This window comes from Topomyia yanbarensis, chromosome 2 (genome assembly GCF_030247195.1).
Source record: "Topomyia yanbarensis strain Yona2022 chromosome 2, ASM3024719v1, whole genome shotgun sequence".
Lineage (NCBI taxonomy): Eukaryota > Metazoa > Arthropoda > Insecta > Diptera > Culicidae > Topomyia > Topomyia yanbarensis.
In genome coordinates, this window is record NC_080671.1 from 357,452,396 (window position 1) to 357,476,344 (window position 23,949).

A 23,949-nucleotide genomic window follows, 5' to 3' on the forward strand; every position below is an offset into this window, starting at 1 on the left:
TTCAAAGGTGTACAATTTATACAACGAATGGATGTGTTTTTGTGTTAGGTAACAAATTTTCTTGTTTTAAGTAATCCATTTTGTTATCATCCCCATACAAAACATAAACTATGGCTGTTGAACACTAGATCAAATGAAACGAGAAAAAAATCACACTGCAGAAACACACACAATGCTGTTTGTCATAAATTTGTATAAATTTTAGACAGATTTATAAATCAAATATACAAATCATTTCCCTACACGTTTAACCCCAACAAAGTATAAAAGTATCCTAGCATAATTGACATAAGTCCGACAGGAAATAATCTCCCACTAAATGTACGTATAGCACCTAATCCCAAAATTAGTAGCGCTGTCACGTTGAGCAGTAGCATAGGTAAATCAAGCTTCTCTTGGACCAGATATTCTAACCGAAAGTTGAGAAACGGAATACTAAATACTAACAGTTAGTGGAACCTTCAGAAATCTTATGTATCAATCGGAAGGAAAACATCGAATTTACGTTTCGCTCCGCGCGCGGGTTAAAGTATATCTACTCTCTAAACATATAGAATCTGACCAATACTGATATCATTCCATTTTTTCGAAAGATCACATAAAAGTGTGCAGCTGAGCATCTGCTGAGCTACGATTAAATAACTATTCCTATCAGTTTACTGTTTTTGCTACCGAACAAAGCGATACGCGTTTTCTGGATTTCCGAAGAAACACAAAAAACAGAAAGTATAAATAAATACAAATTTTTCGAGGTGATTATTAAATTTGTGGCTCGAACGGATCGGAGCAAGCAAGCCCCTGAACGGGGGCCATGCGGCGGCGGGCGTTCCAAAGTGAAGCATAACTTTTGTCAATTATATTCGTAGAGACTGGTCATAAGCGCTTAGAGAGCACACTGCAGAGTGTCGTTTGTTGTGTACGAACGAACGCCAGCACATTGGAGCAGGAAAAGCGTCGTCTAACATGTAAATCCGTAACGTAATATAAATGTCACAGCTGAACAGGAAAAAAAAACAAAGCACTACATAACCTCGAAGAGTGAAATCGGCTCTTGCTGAAGCCACTAGCTATAAGACATATATGCCAAGATGCATTGGAAGCTGTGTGTTAGTTAGAAGTTAAGTTCGATGGCAACGTTCAAACTATTATGTATGATGTGTACTATATACATAGGTGTTCGGTTCAATAGTTCGTCTGGTTAACGTAAATACAACACACATAATAAGCTAATTTGACCGGGGAAGTGTTGAATGCATGAAAGAGTCCAAGATGACACTGCGTTAAAAAAAATAACAAAAAATAGTTGGTAACTAAATTTGTTAACATTTTTATTTTTGAAGATTAGTTACATTTAACCAGTTTGAATAAAAACAAAACAAAACACGATCCAAACTCTTAATTTATTGGACAGGAACCATAATAAGCTAATAAATTTATTGGATACTGGATTTTTTGTTCTCAATTATTACCGGCATAAGATCATATCACCGGATTTGAAATTTGTAATCCAAAATTGAGAGATTTTCAAATAATTCACTCTACCACCATTCAACACTACTCCAGGCCAACAGCGTTGCACACATCCATGGAGCACATGTATTTAAACTGTTGATTGTTGATTATTGATTAGCTCAATTGGATACAGCCAGTATTACAATACACAGTATACAACCCCACTCACTGATCGATGTTAAAACATAATCAATCCCTCTCCAGTCCAGGAATGTCCCATTTGACTTGGTTTATTTTTTACAACCGAACGAACATAAAGGGTGGCAGAATTGATGTTTGCATCTGGTTAGATTTATGTTTTTCCCCCCGGGGCGGTAAATTGAACAGTAAATATAACTCAACTAGCATGAAACGATTATAACCAATGACTGGTGCCCCTTTTGTCCGGTCGGCTGAATTAAAATCCGTTACGTTACGTAGCGTAAAACATAACTGCTTGTCGCACTAGTCGGTATTTAAATGATGAAAAAAAAAGAAAATCATTCGGTCATTTGGTTAAATGTGAAAAGACACGCAGCCAAAATCAAAATATAAGTAAACGATGAAGGGGCGAATGGAAATGTGCTGAAAATAGGATCAACCCTACACTAATGTACTTATGATGAACGAAATGTTAGAAATCTGTAAATCTGTTGCATTCAAACCAAACAAAAGAGCACAAGTAGAATCTTCGATTTCATAGTATGATAAGCTAAATGAGCAAACACAAAACAATTGCCCTCGGTGGTAAACAGGTTGCGAGCTCACGATGATAATCCGTTTATGATTCGAGGACAACCAGAAATGAGTGCGTATATGATATCCACAACCCTCTTATTGAAACATTCATTTGAAATAAGCCACTATATATAATCCTACATACAAATTGTGCATAATAGAGAAAAAAACAGATATATATATATATAACGGATTAAATAAATATATTATAAAAATAAAATTGGTTTACGAGTTTCATTAAAAAAATAGGACTTTTTTTTATTTCCAGCTCCGTATATCACAATTCGTTTAATGAGCAGACGGTTTTCCGCACTATTGAATTCTTCGTGATTGTGGCTCAAAACTTTCTCTGAGTTTTCAAACCACGCTGTGGGCGTATGAAAAACAGATAGCTATCTAACGGTTTACTAGGAAAGAACGCGTTCGCAGAGGCTTCTGATGATAACGAAACTTCTTCAACGAAAACAACACGCAAAGTCCAGCTACACCGTATGCTATGATTCAACTCGACAATGTCTTTCGGGTCGTCCACAAATCACTATTGCTTGTATGACAATTTGCTGTATTTGTATATTGCTTTTATACGTTTTTGCTTTAACTCGATTATTTTAGACTAAATAGGTTTCACAGTCTGTAAGAAAACAATAAAGTGTGACAACTGGTTCGATTGCTGAAATTCGACGTTGTCTACTTTAAAAACGAGAACTCCAGCGTTGATTTTCCGAAGCAATACTGCCTGTTCGGTTCTTCATTATTCTTCAATTTTATTGTATCATTCGTTCTGTGACTCTCGAACCGATCGTACTATCTTTCCAGTCCATGCAGTGTAACATTAAAAAAATTGTGCTAATCCGCTGCCAAGGTTATCTAGCGCATTCTTCGTCTCGTCGAGGTTTCAGTATTTTTGTCTTTCTCATATAGAAAGGTTATGCAATCTGTCGGAATATTAATTTTTTAACCAAGCCCCGCAGGGCCGAGTCTCTTATATCATTCGACTCAGTTCGTATAGATTGTAAAAAGTCTGTATGTTTAAAGGTTACCCTGGCCTGCAGTGCACAGTGGTCCAGATCGCTAATTTAGGAGGAATTTTTACTTTCTGACAAACCTGTATAATTTAGCCGTATCATGTCTTAGGATGAATTTGTGTACTTTAGAAGATGCTTCTTTTTATTGGAATAGTTATTAGGGTGGTTCTAATTTATCTAAAATACGAAAATAAACTTTTTACTGATGAAAGATAGAGCTCCACAGTCTTCCACAAAGTTGTAAAGTAACTTATTTTGAATAAATTTGTTGAACATATTAAGGCTCTATCTCTTTTAGTTTTTGTTATACAAGAAATTTAAGAAAAAGATTAGGGTGTTCCTGAAAAAACGTTTTTTTAGTATAACTTTCGTATCTTTTACTTTTTGTTAACACAACCTTTGAACAGCTTATTGAAAACTTCAAGCCGAGTATTTTTCTCCAAGACACCGAAGGTCTAACTTTTTTCTTTAAAAAGTTATGGACACTTTTCGTTAAAAAAATAGCCTATTTCAAGGCTCAATATCGCTGATGCGGGCACCTAAAATTGAATTCTGTTTCCACCACATGAAAGACCATACTTATTAGTATATTTGAGCAAAAATTGGCGAATACGATATTTTTTTAAAATTTGCAATTTAGATTTAAAGTTTGTAGTTTTGCAGGTTCAACGCATTAAAGCATTTACACACATATCGTTGTATTATGAAAAAAGCCACTTTCAAATATCATTCTCTCATCGCAGCAAGCTTTGCATAAGTGAAACGACTGTCAAAAAAGGTTTCTGATTTTATTCGTTTTAAATAAAACTAGTAAATATGGATATTAGTCGAAGAGAGTTGGCGAATTTGCTTATTGCTGGTAAAAAGACAGATGAACTGCTTAAGTTCATTACAAGTAGTAATCCAAATGTAAAATTGAGACTTGTTAATGTTCGAAAGAAATTTTATATTTTGTTAAAAAAACCTTTGAACAGCTTTTAGAAAACTTCAATCCACGTTTTTTCATAACTCTGAAAGTCTAACTTTATACTTTCAAAAGTTATGGAAACTTTTCGCTCATAAATAGCCCTTTTTCAAATGTCATTATCTCTGATTGGGGCAAATAAAAGTAAGTTCGGATTGAACCATAGAAAAGAACATACTTTTAAGTATATTTGAGCAAAAATTGGAAAATATTATTTTTTTTAAGCATGTAATTTTAAATTTACTAACCAAAGTTTTAAATTTTATCGCATAGCGACATAAAAGAAATTGCCTAAAGCCTTTGTATTTCCTTTTCTGTTTTGCTTACATATCAACAATACAGAATGTGTTCATTAAAAATAATTTGGCTATGACAACAATTTATGATTTATATAAGGAGAATTTATTCAATGCCAATTAATTCAAAAGTAGATGCATTGCATTTTCAGGTATATCCAGCGGTGCTCGTTGAATTCGACGTTTACATTTAAGAGAAATTATAGGATCTGATGAAACAAGAAGTCTCTTGAAAACGTCATCAAGATTGACGAGTCGATCGAATTTGCGTGCGTGGAATTCTCGGAATCTGCGAATACTTTTATTCCTGGTTTCTTGAACTTCTTCACTGCACATACCTACTGGCAGCATGTTATGTTGAATAATGCTTCCTCCATGGACCAGGAGTTTATGCACGGTTGGTGAGAGAGCGTACCAACCATACAGGCGTACATAAAGCAATCGTGTATCTTCGGCGTAACTCCGGTAAGCATCCGCGTTAATTCCCAATTTGCTGTTGATGATTGTTAATAGCACATACATACGTTCTAGCAACATTTCGTCCAACCCGGTTTCTTCTGCAACGACATCTCGGTTTCTGAAAAATTTTCGAGCTGTGTTACCATCGTTAGAATTTCCGCCACCTGGCAAAGGTTCGCTAATACGAAGACCTAAACGGTCACGTAACGCTTGTCGAATTTTTATTTGTCGTTCCTTAAGCTCGCTGGTATTTTTGCCTACGCGCCAACGCGGTTTTGCTAGAGCTAAACGGTAAGCAATATTCAATAGTAACTCCATTGCTCGTATTAATGCATGTAAAGGTGAAAAAACATATAAACTATCCGGTGGATCGCTGGCTTCCAGTAAAGGATCATTCAATCGCTTTCCGGAGCGTTTGCATATATAACACGCTTGAGACGGTGTGCCTGTTACGTCATTCACTACCTTCGTATCAACCATGGAAAATATGAAGCTTGAACTAATCGGAATCTTGCGCATATTAACATTTACTATAGTCGGGACTAATTCATCGATTTGCTTGTTCATCGCGGCAACTTCATCCTTTGTTAGTTCAGGATTTTCCTTCTTGAAAATTAATTTTACTGGTCGGCACAGGGATACTGAAGATGGAAAATCATTATTCCAAAGAATGCAATCTCTTGACTCATCTTTCCGGCGACTAACTACACGTAAAGGTACTATAGATAGAGCAAATATATGCGAATCGTTATACTCGAATAGTTCTCCATTTTCATCTTCGTCAACGCACATTTGCTTGTATCTATGTTCAAGTGGAAAAGAAACTGTCAGTCAAAGTTTAGAAGAAAAATAATGTTGCCTACCGGGAATGGTTGCTGCTTCCATCGCAGCCCCACTTAAAGATAACAAACGTATTATCCTCAGGATGCAGTGGTAGAACTCCAATATTCAGAAACGAGATGAATCGTTCCACGGTATGGTTAACAAGAGCTTGAAGGGGAACATACGCACAAGAAGGCTGAACAGAAATTCCTGAAAAAAATTGTTGATTCAGGGACGAATCTTTGAGAATAGTACATACCGATCGGATAGCATAGTTTCTTTTCTTCTACTATTTTATTATACGCGGGATAAATGTCCAAACCCTTCTGCATAACTGAGCTGCGTATGTTTTGGTACTGCGCCTTAGAAAAATCATTTTCACAAATAAATCTAAGTGCCTCCTCCGCAGTAAACGCTTCTGCAATCGGGACAGCCATAGATCCTAAATTCTCTACGGTAGATCTGACGGGACTTTTCGACAATCGTTCGATTTGTCTGCCAACTAAACGGAAACCAGTAGAATTAGCGTTGACGGCTGACGCTAAACCAAGTTCTTCCGTGGAATACTTATCGCGCAACTTTCCTAATCTTTTTATTTTGGCTCTGCGACATATTTCGGAAAATGGTTTCCTCTTTCGGCCTTTACCTTTACCTTCGACTTCGAATCTTAGCTTTCCTTCAAGCCACACAAAATTTTCCAGCTCAAACCGAATTTGCGTGCGCTTACTCCGAATCCACAACCTTCTAAATTCCAACATGAAGATTTTTATTTTCTTCCGAGCACTAACAAGTCTCAATTTTACATTTGGATTACTACTTGTAATGAACTTAAGCAGTTCATCTGTCTTTTTACCAGCAATAAGCAAATTCGCCAACTCTCTTCGACTAATATCCATATTTACTAGTTTTATTTAAAACGAATAAAATCAGAAACCTTTTTTGACAGTCGTTTCACTTATGCAAAGCTTGCTGCGATGAGAGAATGATATTTGAAAGTGGCTTTTTCATAATACAACGATATGTGTGTAAATGCTTTAATGCGTTGAACCTGCAAAACTACAAACTTTAAATCTAAATTGCAAATTTTAAAAAAATATCGTATTCGCCAATTTTTGCACAAATATACTAATAAGTATGGTCTTTCATGTGGTGGAAACAGAATTCAATTTTAGGTGCCCGCATCAGCGATATTGAGCCTTGAAATAGGCTATTTTTTTAACGAAAAGTGTCCATAACTTTTTAAAGAAAAAAGTTAGACCTTCGGTGTCTTGGAGAAAAATACTCGGCTTGAAGTTTTCAATAAGCTGTTCAAAGGTTGTGTTAACAAAAAGTAAAAGATACGAAAGTTATACTAAAAAAACGTTTTTTCAGGAACACCCTAATCTTTTTTTTAAATTTCTTGTATAACAAAAACTAAAAGAGATAGAGCCTTAATATGTTCAACAAATTTATTCAAAATAAGTTACTTTACAACTTTGTGGAAGACTGTGGAGCTCTATCTTTCATCAGTAAAAAGTTTATTTTCGTATTTTAGATAAATTAGAACCACCCTAATAACTATTCCAATAAAAAGAAGCATCTTCTAAAGTACACAAATTCATCCTAAGACATGATACGGCTAAATTATACAGGTTTGTCAGAAAGTAAAAATTCCTCCTAAATTAGCGATCTGGACCACTGTGCAGTGTATTGGCACTGTGTGGGATACACGACTAACGTTCCTGCCCACACACATACAAAAAATAAAAAATTATATTTGACGTAAACAACACTGTGACGTATTTTGCTGTTTAATAAAGGAAGTTTACATGTTTTGACACGTGAAATAAAATATTGTGTTTCTTTTCCTGTAAAATTCGGTTGAATGGAGATGGAGAATCGTAAACAAAGCGAATTTTTACATGTTCTTGAATGTAAGTTCAAGTGAATTGTGACGCTCCTTTTATGTGCATCTTGTGAGATGTAAAATTTTTAAGTATGTAACCACTGAAAACACTCTTTACTCTTTACGCTCTTCTTCCCCACGGAACTACGTCAGGTTATTACTTCATGGGAGGAGGTTCATTGTGCTTTCGTCGCACCTCTTTCTTCTACTCTATCTCGGAGCCTCACTTGGTTATGAAATGGCTCAACCTTTGAGCTTTGATTTAACTCTCGACTCTTCTCTTGCTTCTTGTCTCCATCTATTACGTCACAATTCAGCTTTCGTCCCCGTGAGCCGTTTAGATGCTGATTCGATGATCGCAACCTACTCGGATTGTCCCCGATGGTGAACTCAACCTACTCCTACCGATAGTTCCCCGACGGAGGATTTGCCTCCGACACCGATATCCGCTTTCTTGAGCCATTTAGCTCTCAGCTTTATCGAGATCGACTCGGATTTTATCCCACTCCGACTGAGAATTTCCAGGCAACGGAGTTTCTTTCCTTACCGGTGTTTGTTTAGTGAGCCAATTAGCTCCCTTTTTTGACACGATTCTGTCGGGTAGTCCATGGCGTGAAAATTTCCCGGCGGTAGATTGCTCCCGATACCGATGTACGTTTTTGTGAGCCATTAAGCTCCCCGCTTCGTCTACTCGGTCTAGTCCCCAGCGGTGGATCTAGCCTACTCAACGCTTAGCTTAGCTTCCGGATCACTGGCGCCCCAACGACCCACTTCTGGCTATTCGACGCGGTCTACTCGGTCTAATCCCATCCCCGGCGGTGGATCTAGCCTACTCACGAGCTACCCGGTACAGTGTCGAGGTCGGTCCGGCTATTCCGGTAGTGCTGGCGCCCCGACGACCCGAGCCCGGTGCTACATCGCGTACTACTCAACTAGTCCCTGGCGGTGGACCCAGTCTACACCGTCGATGAGTTTCTCGGCGTCCATTTGACGTAACATTTGCCAGCCAGTCTGGCTCCAGGCATGGAATGGAGGGTAGACGAAGGCTACACCCATAGCGATCATTTAGCAATCCGCTTTAAGATCAACTATGGTGTGCAGCATCCGAGGGCGGGAGATCCCTGTCAGGTACGCGGGTGGAAGTCCAATCACTTCGACAGCGAAGCTTTCACCGCGGCCCTGGGACTGGAGGCCAACACCGACAGTCTAAGCGGGGATGCGCTGGTAGCTGTTCCATCACGCGCGTGCGACGCCACTATGCCGAGAAAAACACTGCCAAGAAACGGTAGATGCCCGGTATACTGGTGGAGTGCCGAGATTGCAGCTCTACGGTCAGCCTGCCTCAGAGCTAGACGTAGGATGCAAAGAGCTCGCACCGAGGATGCAAGAGAGAACCGCCGTGAAGTGTTTCGAGCTGCGAAATTGGGCCTTAACAAGGCCATTAAAAGCAGCAAGAGAGCGTGTTTCGACAACCTGTGCGAGAGTGCCAATGCGAATCCGTGGGGTGACGCCTACAGGATTGTGATGGCCAAGACCAAAGGGGGCTCCTCACCCCCAGAACGGTCTCCGGACCGGTTGGCAACGATTATCGAAGTACTCTTCCCGTCTCGAGCCACAAGCCGCTGGCCACCTGCACTACGAGACAGTGCGGGCAGGGCCGAAATGGTGGCTCCAGTGACGAATGAAGAACTACTCGCAGTGGCTAAATCCCTAGCAATGAACAAAGCTCCAGGGCCGGATGGAGTTCCAAACAACGCTCTCAAGGCAGCGATCATAGCGAACCCGAACATGTTCAGGCTAGCTATGCAGAGATGCCTTGACGAGTGCCGTTTCCCCGATAGATGGAAAATGCAGAAATTGGTGCTGTTGCCGAAGCCCGGGAAGCCGCCAGGCGACCCATCGGCGTACAGACCAATCTGTCTGATCGACACGACTGGCAAACTGCTTGAGAGGATCATCCTCAACAGGCTAACCCCGTACGCGGAAGGTACGGACGGTCTGTCAAGCAACCAGTTTGGCTTTCGGAAGGGTAAGTCCACAGTGGACGCTCTCAACTCAGTGATAAATACTGCCGAGATAGCGATCCAACGAAAAAGGCGAGGTATTCGATACTGTGCTTTAGTGACACTCGACGTGAAGAACGCATTCAACAGCGCAAGCTGGGATGCCATCGCGCTCTCGTTACACCGGCTTAGCCTACCGGTGGGTCTGTACCGGATCTTGGAAAGTTACTTCCAGAACCGCGTACTGCTATACGAGACCGATGCCGGTCAGAAAAGGGTTCCGATCACCACCGGAGTCCCGCAGGGCTCGATCCTAGGCCCGGTGCTATGGAACCTCATGTATGACGGGGTTCTGAGACTGAAGTTCCCTCCTGGGGTCAAGATCGTCGGCTTTGCCGACGACGTAACCTTGGAGGTCTACGGGGAGTCAATTCCTGAGGTAGAACTAACCGCAGAACACGCGATTAGCACGGTGGAGGAATGGATGAGCGCGAGAGGCCTGGAGCTCGCTCATCATAAGACGGAGGTAGTTATCGTCAACAACCGCAAGTCGGCACAACATGCAGTTATCCATGTGGGAGAAGTCGCGATCACTTCACAGCGAAGTCTGAAGTCTCTCGGAGTCATTATAGACGACAAGCTGACCTTCGGCAGCCATGTCGACTATACGTGCAAGAGAGCGTCGACTGCTGTTGCGGCACTATCGAGAATGATGTCCAACAGCTCAAAGGTGTGCGCCAGTAGACGTAGGTTACTGGCAGGCGTTGCCGTATCTATCCTCAGGTACGGCGGCCCGTCATGGTCAAGAGCACTGAGGGTAACCAGTTACCTACAGAAACTGGAGAGCACCTACCGCGTGATGTGCCTCAGAGTGATATCTGCCTACCGCACGGTATCACACGATGCATCCTGCGTGATAGCGAGCATGATGCCAGTCGGGCTGGTCATTCGGGAAGATGAGGAGTGCTTTGAGCTACGTGGAAACAGGGGAACCCGCGAGCGCACCAGGGTGACCTCGGTCGCCAGATGGCAGCGTGAGTGGGACAACTCCTCCAAAGGTAGGTGGACCCACCGGCTGATACCTAGCATATCGAGCTGGGTGGGAAGACCCCATGGGGAAGTTCACTTCCACCTGACACAATTCCTGTCAGGCCATGGCTGTTTCCGACAGTACCTCCACAGGTTCGGGCACGCGGAGGTCCCAGTCTGCCCGGACTGCCCAGGTTTACACGAAACTGCCGAACACATACTGTTCGTATGTCATCGGTTCGACGTCGAAAGAAGAGCAATGCTTGACGTCTGTGGCTGGGACACAACCCCTGATACCCTTATTCAGCGGATGTGTCAATCGGTGGAGAAGTGGAACGCAGTCTCGGCTGCTACCATCCAGATTGCCAGTAGGCTACAGGTATTCTGGCGAACCGAGCTACAGACGGCGGGCACGGCTAACTAGTGATTGGTTAGCTGGAGCGAAAAACGGCCAAGCGCAAAAAAAGGGAGTGAATGGTCTGTTCATGCCGAGGCAGGTTTGGCGCAGCGACTGGCAACCGCGTAAGGGGTAAACCCAGCCACCCCGAAGCAAGACAGAAGAGTGAGTGTATAGGCGTATAAGTGGACTGCCTCATGCCAAGACGGGAGGGTCGTAGCGTAGTAAGTTGGAACTTAGCTATCGATGCCTCATGGCGTGGCAGAGGAGTGAAAGGGTGAGCATCCAAGTCAGTCTCACACGGCATGTTAAGGGTGAGCACAAAAGTCAGCCTCGCATGGTATGTCAGAAGTGGGGCCTAAGAAAAATGTCCCACATGGGATGCCAGGGGGAGTGACAAAGGTACAATAGAGTGGCACGATTGAGAGTGAATCAGGTGATAGGGTGAGCACCCAAGTCAGCCTCACATGGTATGGGTGGGGCGAGCACAAAAGTAAGCCTAGCAAGGAATGAGTAAGGTGAGCACACAAGTCAGCCTCGCAAGGAACGAAAAAGGTGAGCACAAAAGTCAGCCTCATGTGGGAGTGTTTGAGAGTGAATCAAAGTGCGATTGAGAGAGCACCCAAGTAAGCCTCATACAGGACGTATGAACGCGTGAGTGAGAGTGAATTAGTACATTTAGTACAGCCATCCCCCCAGAAGTAATACCGAGAGGTAGTTCCTGGGAGGAATGATGGCGGAGCCCAATGGAGTTTAGTCGGTATTAATGGCAGCCTCACCATTCGAGCCCGACACGCCCCCAGTGCACCCCGTGTGGTAGATTGGACCCTACCAATACACGTGTACTGGGCTAGGACGTAAAGGTCTTCTCCATTGTAAAAAAAAATACCCCTTCGGACTTCTTCGAATCTGTGGCATTCGAAGACCACGTGTTCCGGTGTCTCTTGCACGTTCACACACTCGGGGCAAAGGGGTGACGAAGCGTGTCCATACCGATGCAGGTATTTCCGGAAGCATCCATGCCCGGACAAAAACTGCGTCAGATGGAAGTTCACCTCTCCATGCTTACTATGTACCCAAGTAAACACATTTGGGATGAGTCGGTGGGTCCAACTTCCTTTCTCCGCGTTATCCACACCCGCCAGGAGACGTCTCGTGCTGCCTCTTGCTACTCCGTGATTCGGCATGATCCTTGCCAATGCGCTAGTTGTCCTCGCAGCCTTCTCACATACATAGTCGACATGGCTGTTGTAATTCAACCGACCGTCAACCATCACACCCAGGTGCTTCAGCGCGCGCATCGATGGAATGGCTTGTCCCCCGACGCTGATCTCGACGCGCTGGATTACCTTGTGGTGAGCCAGCTGCAACTTGACGTTAGCCATCCAGGTTTCCACTACGCCTATTGTCTCTGCCGTCAGCATCTCCACCAGGGTCTCGCCCGTTATCGTCAGGACACCATCATCTGCAAAGCCGACGATCTCCACTTCCATGGGCAGTTCCAGTGTTAACACTCCGTTGTACATAATATTCTAGAGCGTGTGTATGTATGTGTGTGTCAAATAATGTCACTCAATTTTCTCAAAGATGGCTAAACCGATTTGCACAAACTCAGTTTCAAATGAACTGTATAACGCTTCCATAAGACACCATTGAATTTTTAGTTGATTGGACTTCCAGTTCCGGAGTTACGGGTGTGATCACACAGCAATTTCCCATATAAACTGGTAACCCTATGATGTCCGATAATGTAATACATATTCAAATACGTTCAACATTACTTGGATTTGCGGGTCTAGATCACAAATGACCAATCGAAGTAGTTTTGATCACATTAGCCATGTTTCCCAGTTCTTGATGACCCGGAGAACTCGCCAAGCTAACGTCACACGTATTTTCTAGAAAACTCTTGACCGATTTTTACAAACTTTAGTTCAAATGAAAGGTATAATACTCCCATTGATTGCTATTGCATTTCATTTGGTTCTGACTTTTGGTTCCGGAGTTACAGGTGGGTTATTGCGGTCACACTGGAATTAAAAACCAGTTGAATACCTCATAGGTTAAAAATCTATTGAAATGCACATAAAATTACTTTGATTTCTTTAGTAATAGCAGTCTGTTTATCAATTTAGAACAATCAAAATTATCACTTTATCAATTTTTTTTGCGGTGCGGTTGCGGTTAAACCGCGCGGTAAAAGCTCTTTCCCGCACCGCATCAGCGGGAAAAAGTGTCTCACCGCACCGCAGATTTTGCGGTGCGGGTGCGGTAAATACGACGAACCCTAATTGGAATACATTGTCCACTATCGATAATTCCGGAAGTCTCGGGTTGCGGGCATATTCCAGAACTAAAGCCACTTCCATGATGACTGAACCAATTTGGACTCACCTAGTCTCAAATGGAAGGTATAATATGCAGTTGAGTGTTGGACCCCCATCTAACCCTCCTCCTTCTTCCTCTGAAGCCCATCCCCCTCTCTCACCCCTTCTTCTCAGACCAACCTCCCTTCACCCACCCATATACCAAAATAAGTTTTAGATGGTTCCCGGCGCATCCTTCCTCACCCACTAATTATATATTACTTTCTCACCACCCCGTATTTCAAAATGTGTTTACATGAACCCAACATTGAACTCACGCTGATTAAGCTAACAAAATATTATATTTTTGTTTGTTTCAACTGTGTCAGCGTCGACATGTTGCTTATCAGGATCGTGGTAGTCGTGTAACTATATATGCTTATCAAGTGTAATAAGAATGTAACAGGCATTTCCACAATGTTATATTTAACGTAACCAGATATTAAATCATAGTTTGAATAAATGAGACAGGCACAATTGCACCACTAGGTGGATTAAAAAGGTTGTTTTTTTTTTTCAAGATTTTGGTTTGAGCTTTGTTGCTCAAATATTTCTTTTTTTTGGTCGATTTTTTGGAGAAATAATCATCGTAACTAATTTTTATTTGCAAAATCCAATTTTCTCGAAATTTCCCCAGATTTAAAGGATTCTATAGATGAAGAGCAGTACAAGACTGACTCATTTACTTACTTTGCTATGCAGAATCCAAAACTTTCGAATGAAAAGGTATGAAATTGTTCACGCAACTCCTGCTTTTCATTTTATCAGCGGAAACAACGGCTTCATTGAAGCCACCAGGCCAATGTTCTGGCTACACCACTGACTTGTTAAGTCATGAAAATTATAGGACAGCTGTAAATCACACTCCACACATTACCCCCTCCCACCATTCAGCACTTTCAGCAATCGTTTGATGAAATTGAGTACACTTTACAATTTTCGTAAATACCACCCCCTCCCCCGCTTTAGTCACCATCGGTTAGACGGATACCACTTCCATTGGCGCTTTCACTTTACGATCGTTCATCATAGATCCGCCGTAGTGCTTGAAGCTCATAGTACCGTTAGTGACCCATTTATGGGTCTCATTAGCGGATACATAAGACAGCACTGTTGTGTGTTGAAGGTCCCCGAAAAGCCTACTATGATTTCAAATTAACCCTCTATGTATCATAACTGTAAACTTTTAATCACATTTTAATGAGGCAAGTATTCGAGAAATGAGTCCTTCACGGTAATCGAAAACCGGGTCGGGCAATGCCGGGTGGGATGGTAGTTGTTCAAATGTGAGATGAGGCAGATTTTTGCGTCTACCTCCCACCGAGTTTTCCTGCTGCTATTGTTACTACACCATTACTACCGGTACTGGCGGAAACGGAGACACCCAGCCGTGCTACAAGCGGATCCTTTTAGCATGATGATGCCGTTGCGAGTATGAGTATCACTTTGGAAAAGTGCGTTAGTAGTGATGATACGCACACACAATTTTTCTCTCCCCGCTTCGGTTGTTCTCTTTCCTGATAAGAACGGTATTTTCACATTTTGCACATATACTAGTACAGGGTATCGGCGTATCCTTGTACCGGATCGTGGACCGAGAGAGACGCTTGTGCATATACACACTGTGCCGCATCACCGCCAGGACGGTGGCTCTAGCTCGAAAGCTGCCGGAGAGCGTTCGCCTGTTATTGGGTGGAAGGGCTGCTGCTCGGGTGAAATTTTGTGTTTTTCCTTCCTCCAGACCAAATCAAAAGCCTCCAGCATAGCATAAAAACACAAAAAACTTTTCTAAAACGCTCAATCTAATTACTGTAGTGCGTAGAGCAGTGACTAAGCAGCGTGTATTTCGTTTTCTTCGGTGCCGTGTAGTCTTTTTCGGTTGATAATAGTTTAGTGCACCAGAGCTAGCAGGCGCAGAACCCACCTTGGCAAGTTCGGATGAGATTAGTTTGTGTGTGCAGCAGGTGGAATTTTCGCAAAGAAAGCTGCAGAGACGAAGACTGCGAAGAAATCTAACGGGATGTTGTGAAAATTCAGCTACTGAATTGGTGGCTATGCGAAAGAATGAATCTCGGTCGCCGTAAATATAGAAAATAGTTTCCAAAGGCCAAAGGTGACGGGAGAAGAGCGAAATTTTCATCGGGAAGGAAAAGCATAAGCGTGTTACTAATAAGCAAAAGTTATACAAAGTCTAGCTAGTCATTTTCTTGTGTAAAATATAAAAATATCAAATAAGGTGATCGTTAGTAACTTGAGATGGGTTTGCATTAAACCAAACAGTTTTACGAAAATGCCGTGTTCATATGAAACTAGTGTTACTTAAAATCACTTTTCGGACAGAAGAAGAGAGACAATCAACATTGCGAAAATTGCTCCCTAACTGCGGACCGCAAAGGCACACAGTGTAACAAATTTTCCAGTGAAACAATGAGGATTGATCACGCTGACAATGGAACTCGCAAGTGCATTACTCTACGTCGATGAAAAATGGGATGCACTGAAGAAAAGAAAGAAAAAAGCGGTAACCGAAAAGGATGCCACGACCATAACATCGAGTGCCGTCGCCAACAACATTGTGTTCTAAACGTGACAGACAGTGCAAAGAAAAGTGATTTTCGCGAGAGGACGAGAGAATGCTAAGGGTATTCAGGGAGCTGCGAATAGGACATCCCTAGTCTCGTACTGAGAGATAGTTGACCAGCAAACCCACGAGGGTTGGAGGCGGTTTATTTAGTGGGAGCAGGGAAAATAGCGGTAAACAAAATTAGCGCGTTTGGGGTGTTTTTCACCATTCTTGTGGTCTAAACGAGCCGAAAAAAAAATCTGGAGCGATTAGTGTGTGCCGTTCCGTTGTCGCTATAGAGGAATGGCAGAGGCACCAGAAAGTCCACGAACCAGGGATGAGTCTTCCGAGAGTGAAAACGAATGTGAACCGGCCAAAATATTCCACCGGAAGTTGTCAACGAAGAAGGATGTCAAGTCAGCGGTAGGTATTGGAATCGGAGTGCGGTGGGATATATGTTGGGCTTGTGTGCCATTAAATACATGGTGTCATTGGGTGTGTACGCATGTATGATGCAGGAAATCGAATTGAAAACCAACGTAAATGGAAAAGGGTGAAATGGATGAAATTGCTTTTTGAACTGATACCGTGAAAGGTTGATGATATCATCGACCACTGGCAGTAGTCTAGTGATATTTGGGAGGGAGTGGCCGGACAAGACGGGCAAGACGGACAAGACGGACAAGACGGACAAGACGGACAAGACGGACAAGACGGACAAGACGGACAAGACGGACAAGACGGACAAGACGGACAAGACGGACAAGACGGACAAGACGGACAAGACGGACAAGACGGACAAGACGGACAAGACGGACAAGACGGACAAGACGGACAAGACGGACAAGACGGACAAGACGGACAAGACGGACAAGACGGACAAGACGGACAAGACGGACAAGACGGACAAGACGGACAAGACGGACAAGACGGACAAGACGGACAAGACGGACAAGACGGACAAGACGGACAAGACGGACAAGACGGACAAGACGGACAAGACGGACAAGACGGACAAGACGGACAAGACGGACAAGACGGACAAGACGGACAAGACGGACAAGACGGACAAGACGGACAAGACGGACAAGACGGACAAGACGGACAAGACGGACAAGACGGACAAGACGGACAAGACGGACAAGACGGACAAGACGGACAAGACGGACAAGACGGACAAGACGGACAAGACGGACAAGACGGACAAGACGGACAAGACGGACAAGACGGACAAGACGGACAAGACGGACAAGACGGACAAGACGGACAAGACGGACAAGACGGACAAGACGGACAAGACGGACAAGACGGACAAGACGGACAAGACGGACAAGACGGACAAGACGGACAAGACGGACAAGACGGACAAGACGGACAAGACGGACAAGACGGACAAGACGGACAAGACGGACAAGACGGACAAGACGGACAAGACGGACAAGACGGACAAGACGGACAAGACGGACAAGACGGACAAGACGGACAAGACGGACAAGACGGACAAGACGGACAAGACGGACAAGACGGACAAGACGGACAAGACGGACAAGACGGACAAGACGGACAAGACGAACAAGACGGACAAGACGGACAAGACGGACAAGACGGACAAGACGGACAAGACGGACAAGACGGACAAGACGGACAAGACGGACAAGACAAGAAACTCGTACCGGTGACCACAGCACACTCGTATCGGTAACTAGTGATGCTATTCTCGTTCGTTGGCGCGTAAAAAGCTTCTCCTGTGCTCTTCAATTCATTTCTCGCGAGCAAAGCTTCCTGGAATTGCTGCCTACTAGATGAAAGCTTGCAAGAAAGCTTGGGTTTCTCGCTCGCGGTTTTGATTCACCCGGGCGCGAACGATGAAGAACGCTAGGCATGCTATTCGTACACGCCCGCGAACAAACGGGCTTGATGTGCTTCTCACTCGTTTCGCAACACTGTCGGTGACTACGCCATTAATCTCAACTTTGTTGGCTGGTACATAGTCACGATGCTTCTTTGTAAGGATCTTGTCTCCAGTAAAGTCGTTTACTTATAACCGCTCTTCTGATTTTATCGAAGCGAACTTTTAAAATTCCGGTCACGTCCGAATATTGTTTCTTTGGGTTTTTAGAAATGTATAGAATACTCTTCGCCGAAAAATGTCCCGAATGGTCAGACCGTGTTCAATGGGTAGGCTTCAAACAGAGAACCGATGCCTTTGATGATGAAATTCGTTAGGCGACCATTTTATTCCCGCCACAAAGTAATAACGTAAAGAATATTAATGGAAGGATAGGAGTTACAAAAGATTTGAGAAGTGAAAAGACGATTCAAGGAATAATATAGTAAAAATTTAGGCACGTATCTTTACTTGGTGTTTGCCTGGAAGTAGTTCATTGAATTCGACTCGTCTGTGACGAAATACCTGCCCAAACTTTTGTTTTGCTTAAAAACCCTATTGCATATCTGTATATATAAAAGTCAAAGTTTGTATATATATATATGATTTATAGACTCCCAAACGGCATAACCAATTTCCATAAAAATTTATACATAGTAGGCTTTTGTTATGGAGCGTGTTTGTAAGCTATTAGTTGGGGATTATCTGCCCACCAGATGGCGCTACAGAACAAATTGTGTTTTTCTCATATTTCGTTGCAAATCGCAGCAACGCGCGATGGGTATTAGCTAGTTACTGTTAAAATGAAAAACCGAAAACATATTACCACTTCATGAAAGTTACGTGTATCAAATCGAATTTGCAGCCGCATTATTATTTGATTGTAAGTTACTTTTTATTAACACAAAAATTCGTTTGTTCTGCAATTTTCACTGATACTTCCCACGCGCTATCCGCCATGTTTGTTTCCATCGCACTGTTGGAACGTTTGTTTTGTGATCGATTGAAAGCTTTGGGTTCAATCTTCGCACATCTCTATACTAGCAGCATCTCTGGCACTAACATGGATGAAACATTCATTATAGGGTTTAGCATTTCACGATTTCTTAAGTAATCATAAAGGCATTGCACAATATACTGAAAGCTCCATTTACGAATTCTTTTGTACGTAATACTCGATTTACGTAACTTTTTTACGAATTAAATTCGAAATAACTAGTTTTTTTTAAAAGCCACTCTCGTAAAAAAAAATTGGAGTACGAACAGTACCGTGTGAAGTTGTACATAATTTAAAATATTCATAGCAAAGTATTAATTACTAATAAAAGTTGAGTATTAACGAAATGGAGTTGACGAGTAGATGACGGTAATCAATATTTGAAGCAAATTTCAAATCCAAGATGGCGACTTCCTGTTTGGAAAACTATATAAACTCATCAATATGGGTATTTTCGGAATGGAATTGATGAGTAGATGAGGTCCATTTTAAAATCCAAGATGGTGACTTCCGGTTTAGAATAAACTCAACAATGTGGGTTTTTTTCCGGAATGGGATTTACTAGTAGATGATGAAGATCGATATTTGTGCCATTTTGAAATCCAAAATGGCTAGTTCTGGTTTAAAAAACTTTCTTTAAACTTAACACTATGGGTATTTCGGAATGGAATTGACGAATCAATGACGGAAATATATGTTTTGGGCCATTTGGAAATCTGACATGGCGACTTCTGGTTTAGAAAACTCTATAACCTCAACAACATGTATTTTTCTCCAAAATGGGGATTGACGAGTTAATGGCGGAAAGCGATGATTAGGCTATTTCGAAATCCAAGATGGCGACTTCCGGTTTAGAATAATCTCTTCAAACTTAAAAATATGGGTATTAGAGTGAGACAAGGTTATATGAAAAAAATTAAATTTCGATCCGAGTAACTTTTTGGTTCCCATTTAGCTCCCAGAACAACTCTGCAAATTTTTAGTTCGATCGGTGAAACTATATTTTTGGCACCCACGGTTTAAAGTTTATATGGGATTTCGTATGAGGAAAACGTCTTTTGCAAATTAATTCTTCCAAGAGTCGCCCGTTACCTCCTAAAAATAAAAAAATCCATCACTGCTGCTGACAAATTATATACAAATTTTATATTATTATATACAAAATTTTTAACTTTTTCTTATTGCGTACAAAAGAACCCTCAATTTATCCCTCAAAACTCTTGCGAATTGGCCAAACAGTATAGATAAATGATTTAGACACATTAAGAAAAGATCAAAACAAAATTGTAAATAATTGGACAACCAACAACTGTGGTGCTAGAAAAAATGAATATTTTATCGTCAGAGCATCAATTGGTTTCAGCTTAATAACTTTTTTCTCAAGCGTCAGATCGTTTCGTAGTTTTCGAGACTTTGTTTCTTTGTTAAATTTCCTACAAAAGCCACATAACGGATTATTTTTGGGAAGCAATGGGAGACTCCTGGAGGAATTATTTCGTGAAAGTAAATTTTCCCATATAAAATCCCATGTAAACTTTAAACAGTGGGCGCAAAAATATAGTTTCAGGGATCAAGCTAAGAATTTGGAATCTATTTTTTGTCCCACCCTAATGAGTATCCACGGAATGGAATTGACGAGTCAATGATGGAAATCGATGCTTTAGGCCATTTTGAAATCCAAGATGGCGACTTCCGGTTCCGATATTTCCTAGACAGAGCATCATAGCCCTTTTGGTTTTTTTTTATTTCAATTATAGAGGTTTTAACCTTAAGGTCATTCGCCTCTTCGGGTTAGAAAAATCTCTTAGGAAAAATTTCTAACCCTATGTGCGGGGTCGGGACTCGAACCCAGGTGCGCTGCGTACAAGGCAATTGATTTACCAATACGCTACGCCCACTCCCCTTTTTGGTTATTAATTATAAACTTCCTGTGCAAAATGAAAAAAAATGATATTTCTATTTTTGAATCTTTAAGGTAAGAAAAATATGTCCAAGAAAGCGTTTATGTACTCGAATTTTATTTGCTTCGTTTGCCGGAGTCCATCGGGGCTAGGCAAATCGGATCTTTATTGTATGCCAACAATTCTCTACAAAACAAACAAAATGGATATTTTTGGAAGAAAGTTAACGAGTGAATGACAGAATTCGATACGCTAAATACATGTTTGATGTATGGGATGGCGATTTCCGGTCGAGCAAAATAATTAATGTTACTAACATGGAATGGGATGCAAGAATTAATGCCAGAATGCGATTTTCGATGTCACCTTACAATATTCAATGGCGTCAACTGGTAAAGTAAAATTTTCTATAACCCTAACAATATTTTTAAACTAGCTGAGTAGATTCCGGAATCCGGAAATCAATATATGACACAACCTGAAACTTTAAAATAACGACTTTCAATTGCTATCTACTCGATAAACTCGCTCCTAAAATACCCATATTGTAAGGGTTTTGGCAAATTTTGCACGACCGGAAGTCATCATCTTGAATTTCAAAATGGCTTCCCTCATCGATTTCTGCCATCTACTTGTAACGCCCATTCCAAAAATATACGCATTGTTAGAATTTTCAAAACTTTTGCTCAACCAGAAATCGCCATCTTGAATTTCGAAACGACGTCACTCTTCAATTTCCGCCATCTACTTGTCACGCCCGTTCCGAAAATATTCAATATCCGTCATGTACCAGCCAGTAGCGAGAATATATTGATTCACTTCACTTGCATTTTGATCGATTCATTTTATCAGCAATTCTTTACAGTTGTTGTGCATGTAGATCCTTAGACCTGTGCTCAAAGATGACCTTAATTGATCTGTGACATGCATATTGAACTTCATACTACATAGAGTATTATGTTATGAACCTCAAAGAACATACAGACAAAAAAAATCTTCGATATACACTCAAGTTTTTTTTGCGCGGTATTTTTTACGCAGTTTTTTTTACGCGGATTTTGAAATTTACGCGGTTTTCATTTACGCTAATTTTGAAATTTACGCGGTTTTCATTTACGCGGATTTTAAAATTTACGCGGTTTTCATTTACGCGGATTTTGAAATTTACGCGGTTTTCATTTACGCGGTTTTTAAAATTTACGCGGTTTTCATTTACGCGGATTTTGAAATTTACGCGGTTTTCATTTACGCAGATTTTAAAATTTACGCGGTTTTCATTTACGCGGATTTTGAAATTTACGCGGTTTTCATTTACGCGGTTTTTGAAATTTACGTGGTTTTCATTTACGCGGATTTTGAAATTTACGCGGTTTTCATTTACGCGGTTTTTGAAATTTACGCGGTTTTCATTTACGCGGATTTTGGAATTTACGCGGTTTTCAGTGTATTACTTATTCCGGTTATACGTCTGTATTTCAACAAGTTTTCGGATGACGATACACATGAATTGAACGCAATGCATCATTGAACTTTGTATTATGACCCTCCATGAATATTAGACATCTCAAAAAAAAAAACATTTGACATTTTGAAAAAATTTTGGGATATATATGGGTCAGCTCAGATTTTTGTTTTAAGTGTGAATTTAAAAACTTTGCGTTTAGAGGTGTCTCCAATCAAAAATCGTGTTCTTGCTAGTTTCCGTAGTAAGATCATTTACACTTTGATTTATTAGGCCCTACATACCCACATATCATCAAAGCTTGTTCCTTAGACATATCTAAACATGTTTAAACAGGTGAACATAGCTCTAATTGCAACAGAAAATTTGTTAACTGATTTTTTATATAGAAAATAATATCAAAACCAAGAAGAAAAACTATATATCATGTTCAAGAATAAATTATGTTATAACCTCAACGAGGTATAATATTTTATTTTAGTATTATTTGAGAGGCTGAGAGCAAGAGTGGGTTAAAATTTTTCTAAGAGCAAAAGTGGGTTTAAATATTCTGTTAGAACAGAAATGGTATATTCGTCACAACCTCAGGCAAAAGTGGGTCAAATATTAATTCGCGCAAAAGTGGTTCGACAAAATTTTCAGTGCAAGACTGGTATAGAATATTAACCCATTTTTGCGCTAAGAAAAGAATCAGATATGACACCGAAAATTGACCATTACTGTCTTTTTGAAACCCAAGATGGCGACTTCCGGTTACCACATAATAGTGAGAACCACCATCAATATGGGTGTCATTTGAAAGAGGATGGTCAGCAGGAACCGAAAATTAACCATTACCGCCATTTTGAAATCCAATATGGCGACTTCCGGTTACCACAAAACAGTGAAAACCATCATCAATATGGGTGTCATGTGAAAGGGGTGGTCAGCAGACACCGAAAAATGACCATCGCCGCCATTTAGAAATCCAAGATGGCGACTTCCAGTTACTACAAAATACTGAGAACCACCATAAATATGGGTGTCGTTTGAAAGGGGGTGGTCAGCAGACAACGAAAATTGATTATTACAGTCATTTTGAAATCCAAGATGCTGACTTCCGGTTACCACAAAATAGTGAAAACCATCATCAATATGGGTGTCATGTGAAAGAGGATGTTCAGCAGGCACCGAAAATTAACCATTACCGCCATTTTGAAATCCAATATGGCGACTTCCAGTTACTACAAAATAGTGAGAACCACCATCAATATGGGTGTCATTTGAAAGGGGGTGGCCAGCAGACACCGAAAATTGATGATTACAGTCATTTTGAAATCCAAGATGGCGACTTCCGGTTACCACAAAATAGTGAAAACCATTATCAATATGGTTGTCATTTGAAAGACAGTGCACAGTAAGAGGTAGTATTGACACATATTGAAATATGTATTTCAATAACTCAATAAATAACTGAATATGATTCATGGAAAAAAACCGATGCCCTGGTACTACATTACGTAGCGCAACTTGAGCTCCGTTTTCGACAGACTTCGTATCCTGATTATTACTCGAACATGCAATGATATGATATATGAATAAATAACACAATTTGAACATAATTTGTAGGGCTCGAGAGCAGACCTTCCGGATACCTAGAGTATCGAGCTGTATTTCCTGACAC

General features: G+C 41.3%; 1 protein-coding gene across 1 annotated transcript in view; it reads left to right on the forward strand.

Moving 5' to 3' along the window:
• Positions 1 to 15,150: 15,150 nt before the first annotated feature.
• Positions 15,151 to 23,949, forward strand: part of LOC131684311 (diacylglycerol kinase eta) — a 455,577-nt gene continuing 446,778 nt past the window's right edge. Inside the window, exon 1 of the mRNA XM_058967061.1 lies at positions 15,151 to 16,461. Coding sequence (XP_058823044.1) covers positions 16,342 to 16,461 — 120 coding nt within the window. The 5' untranslated portion in view covers positions 15,151 to 16,341. The remainder of the gene's footprint in view (positions 16,462 to 23,949) is intronic.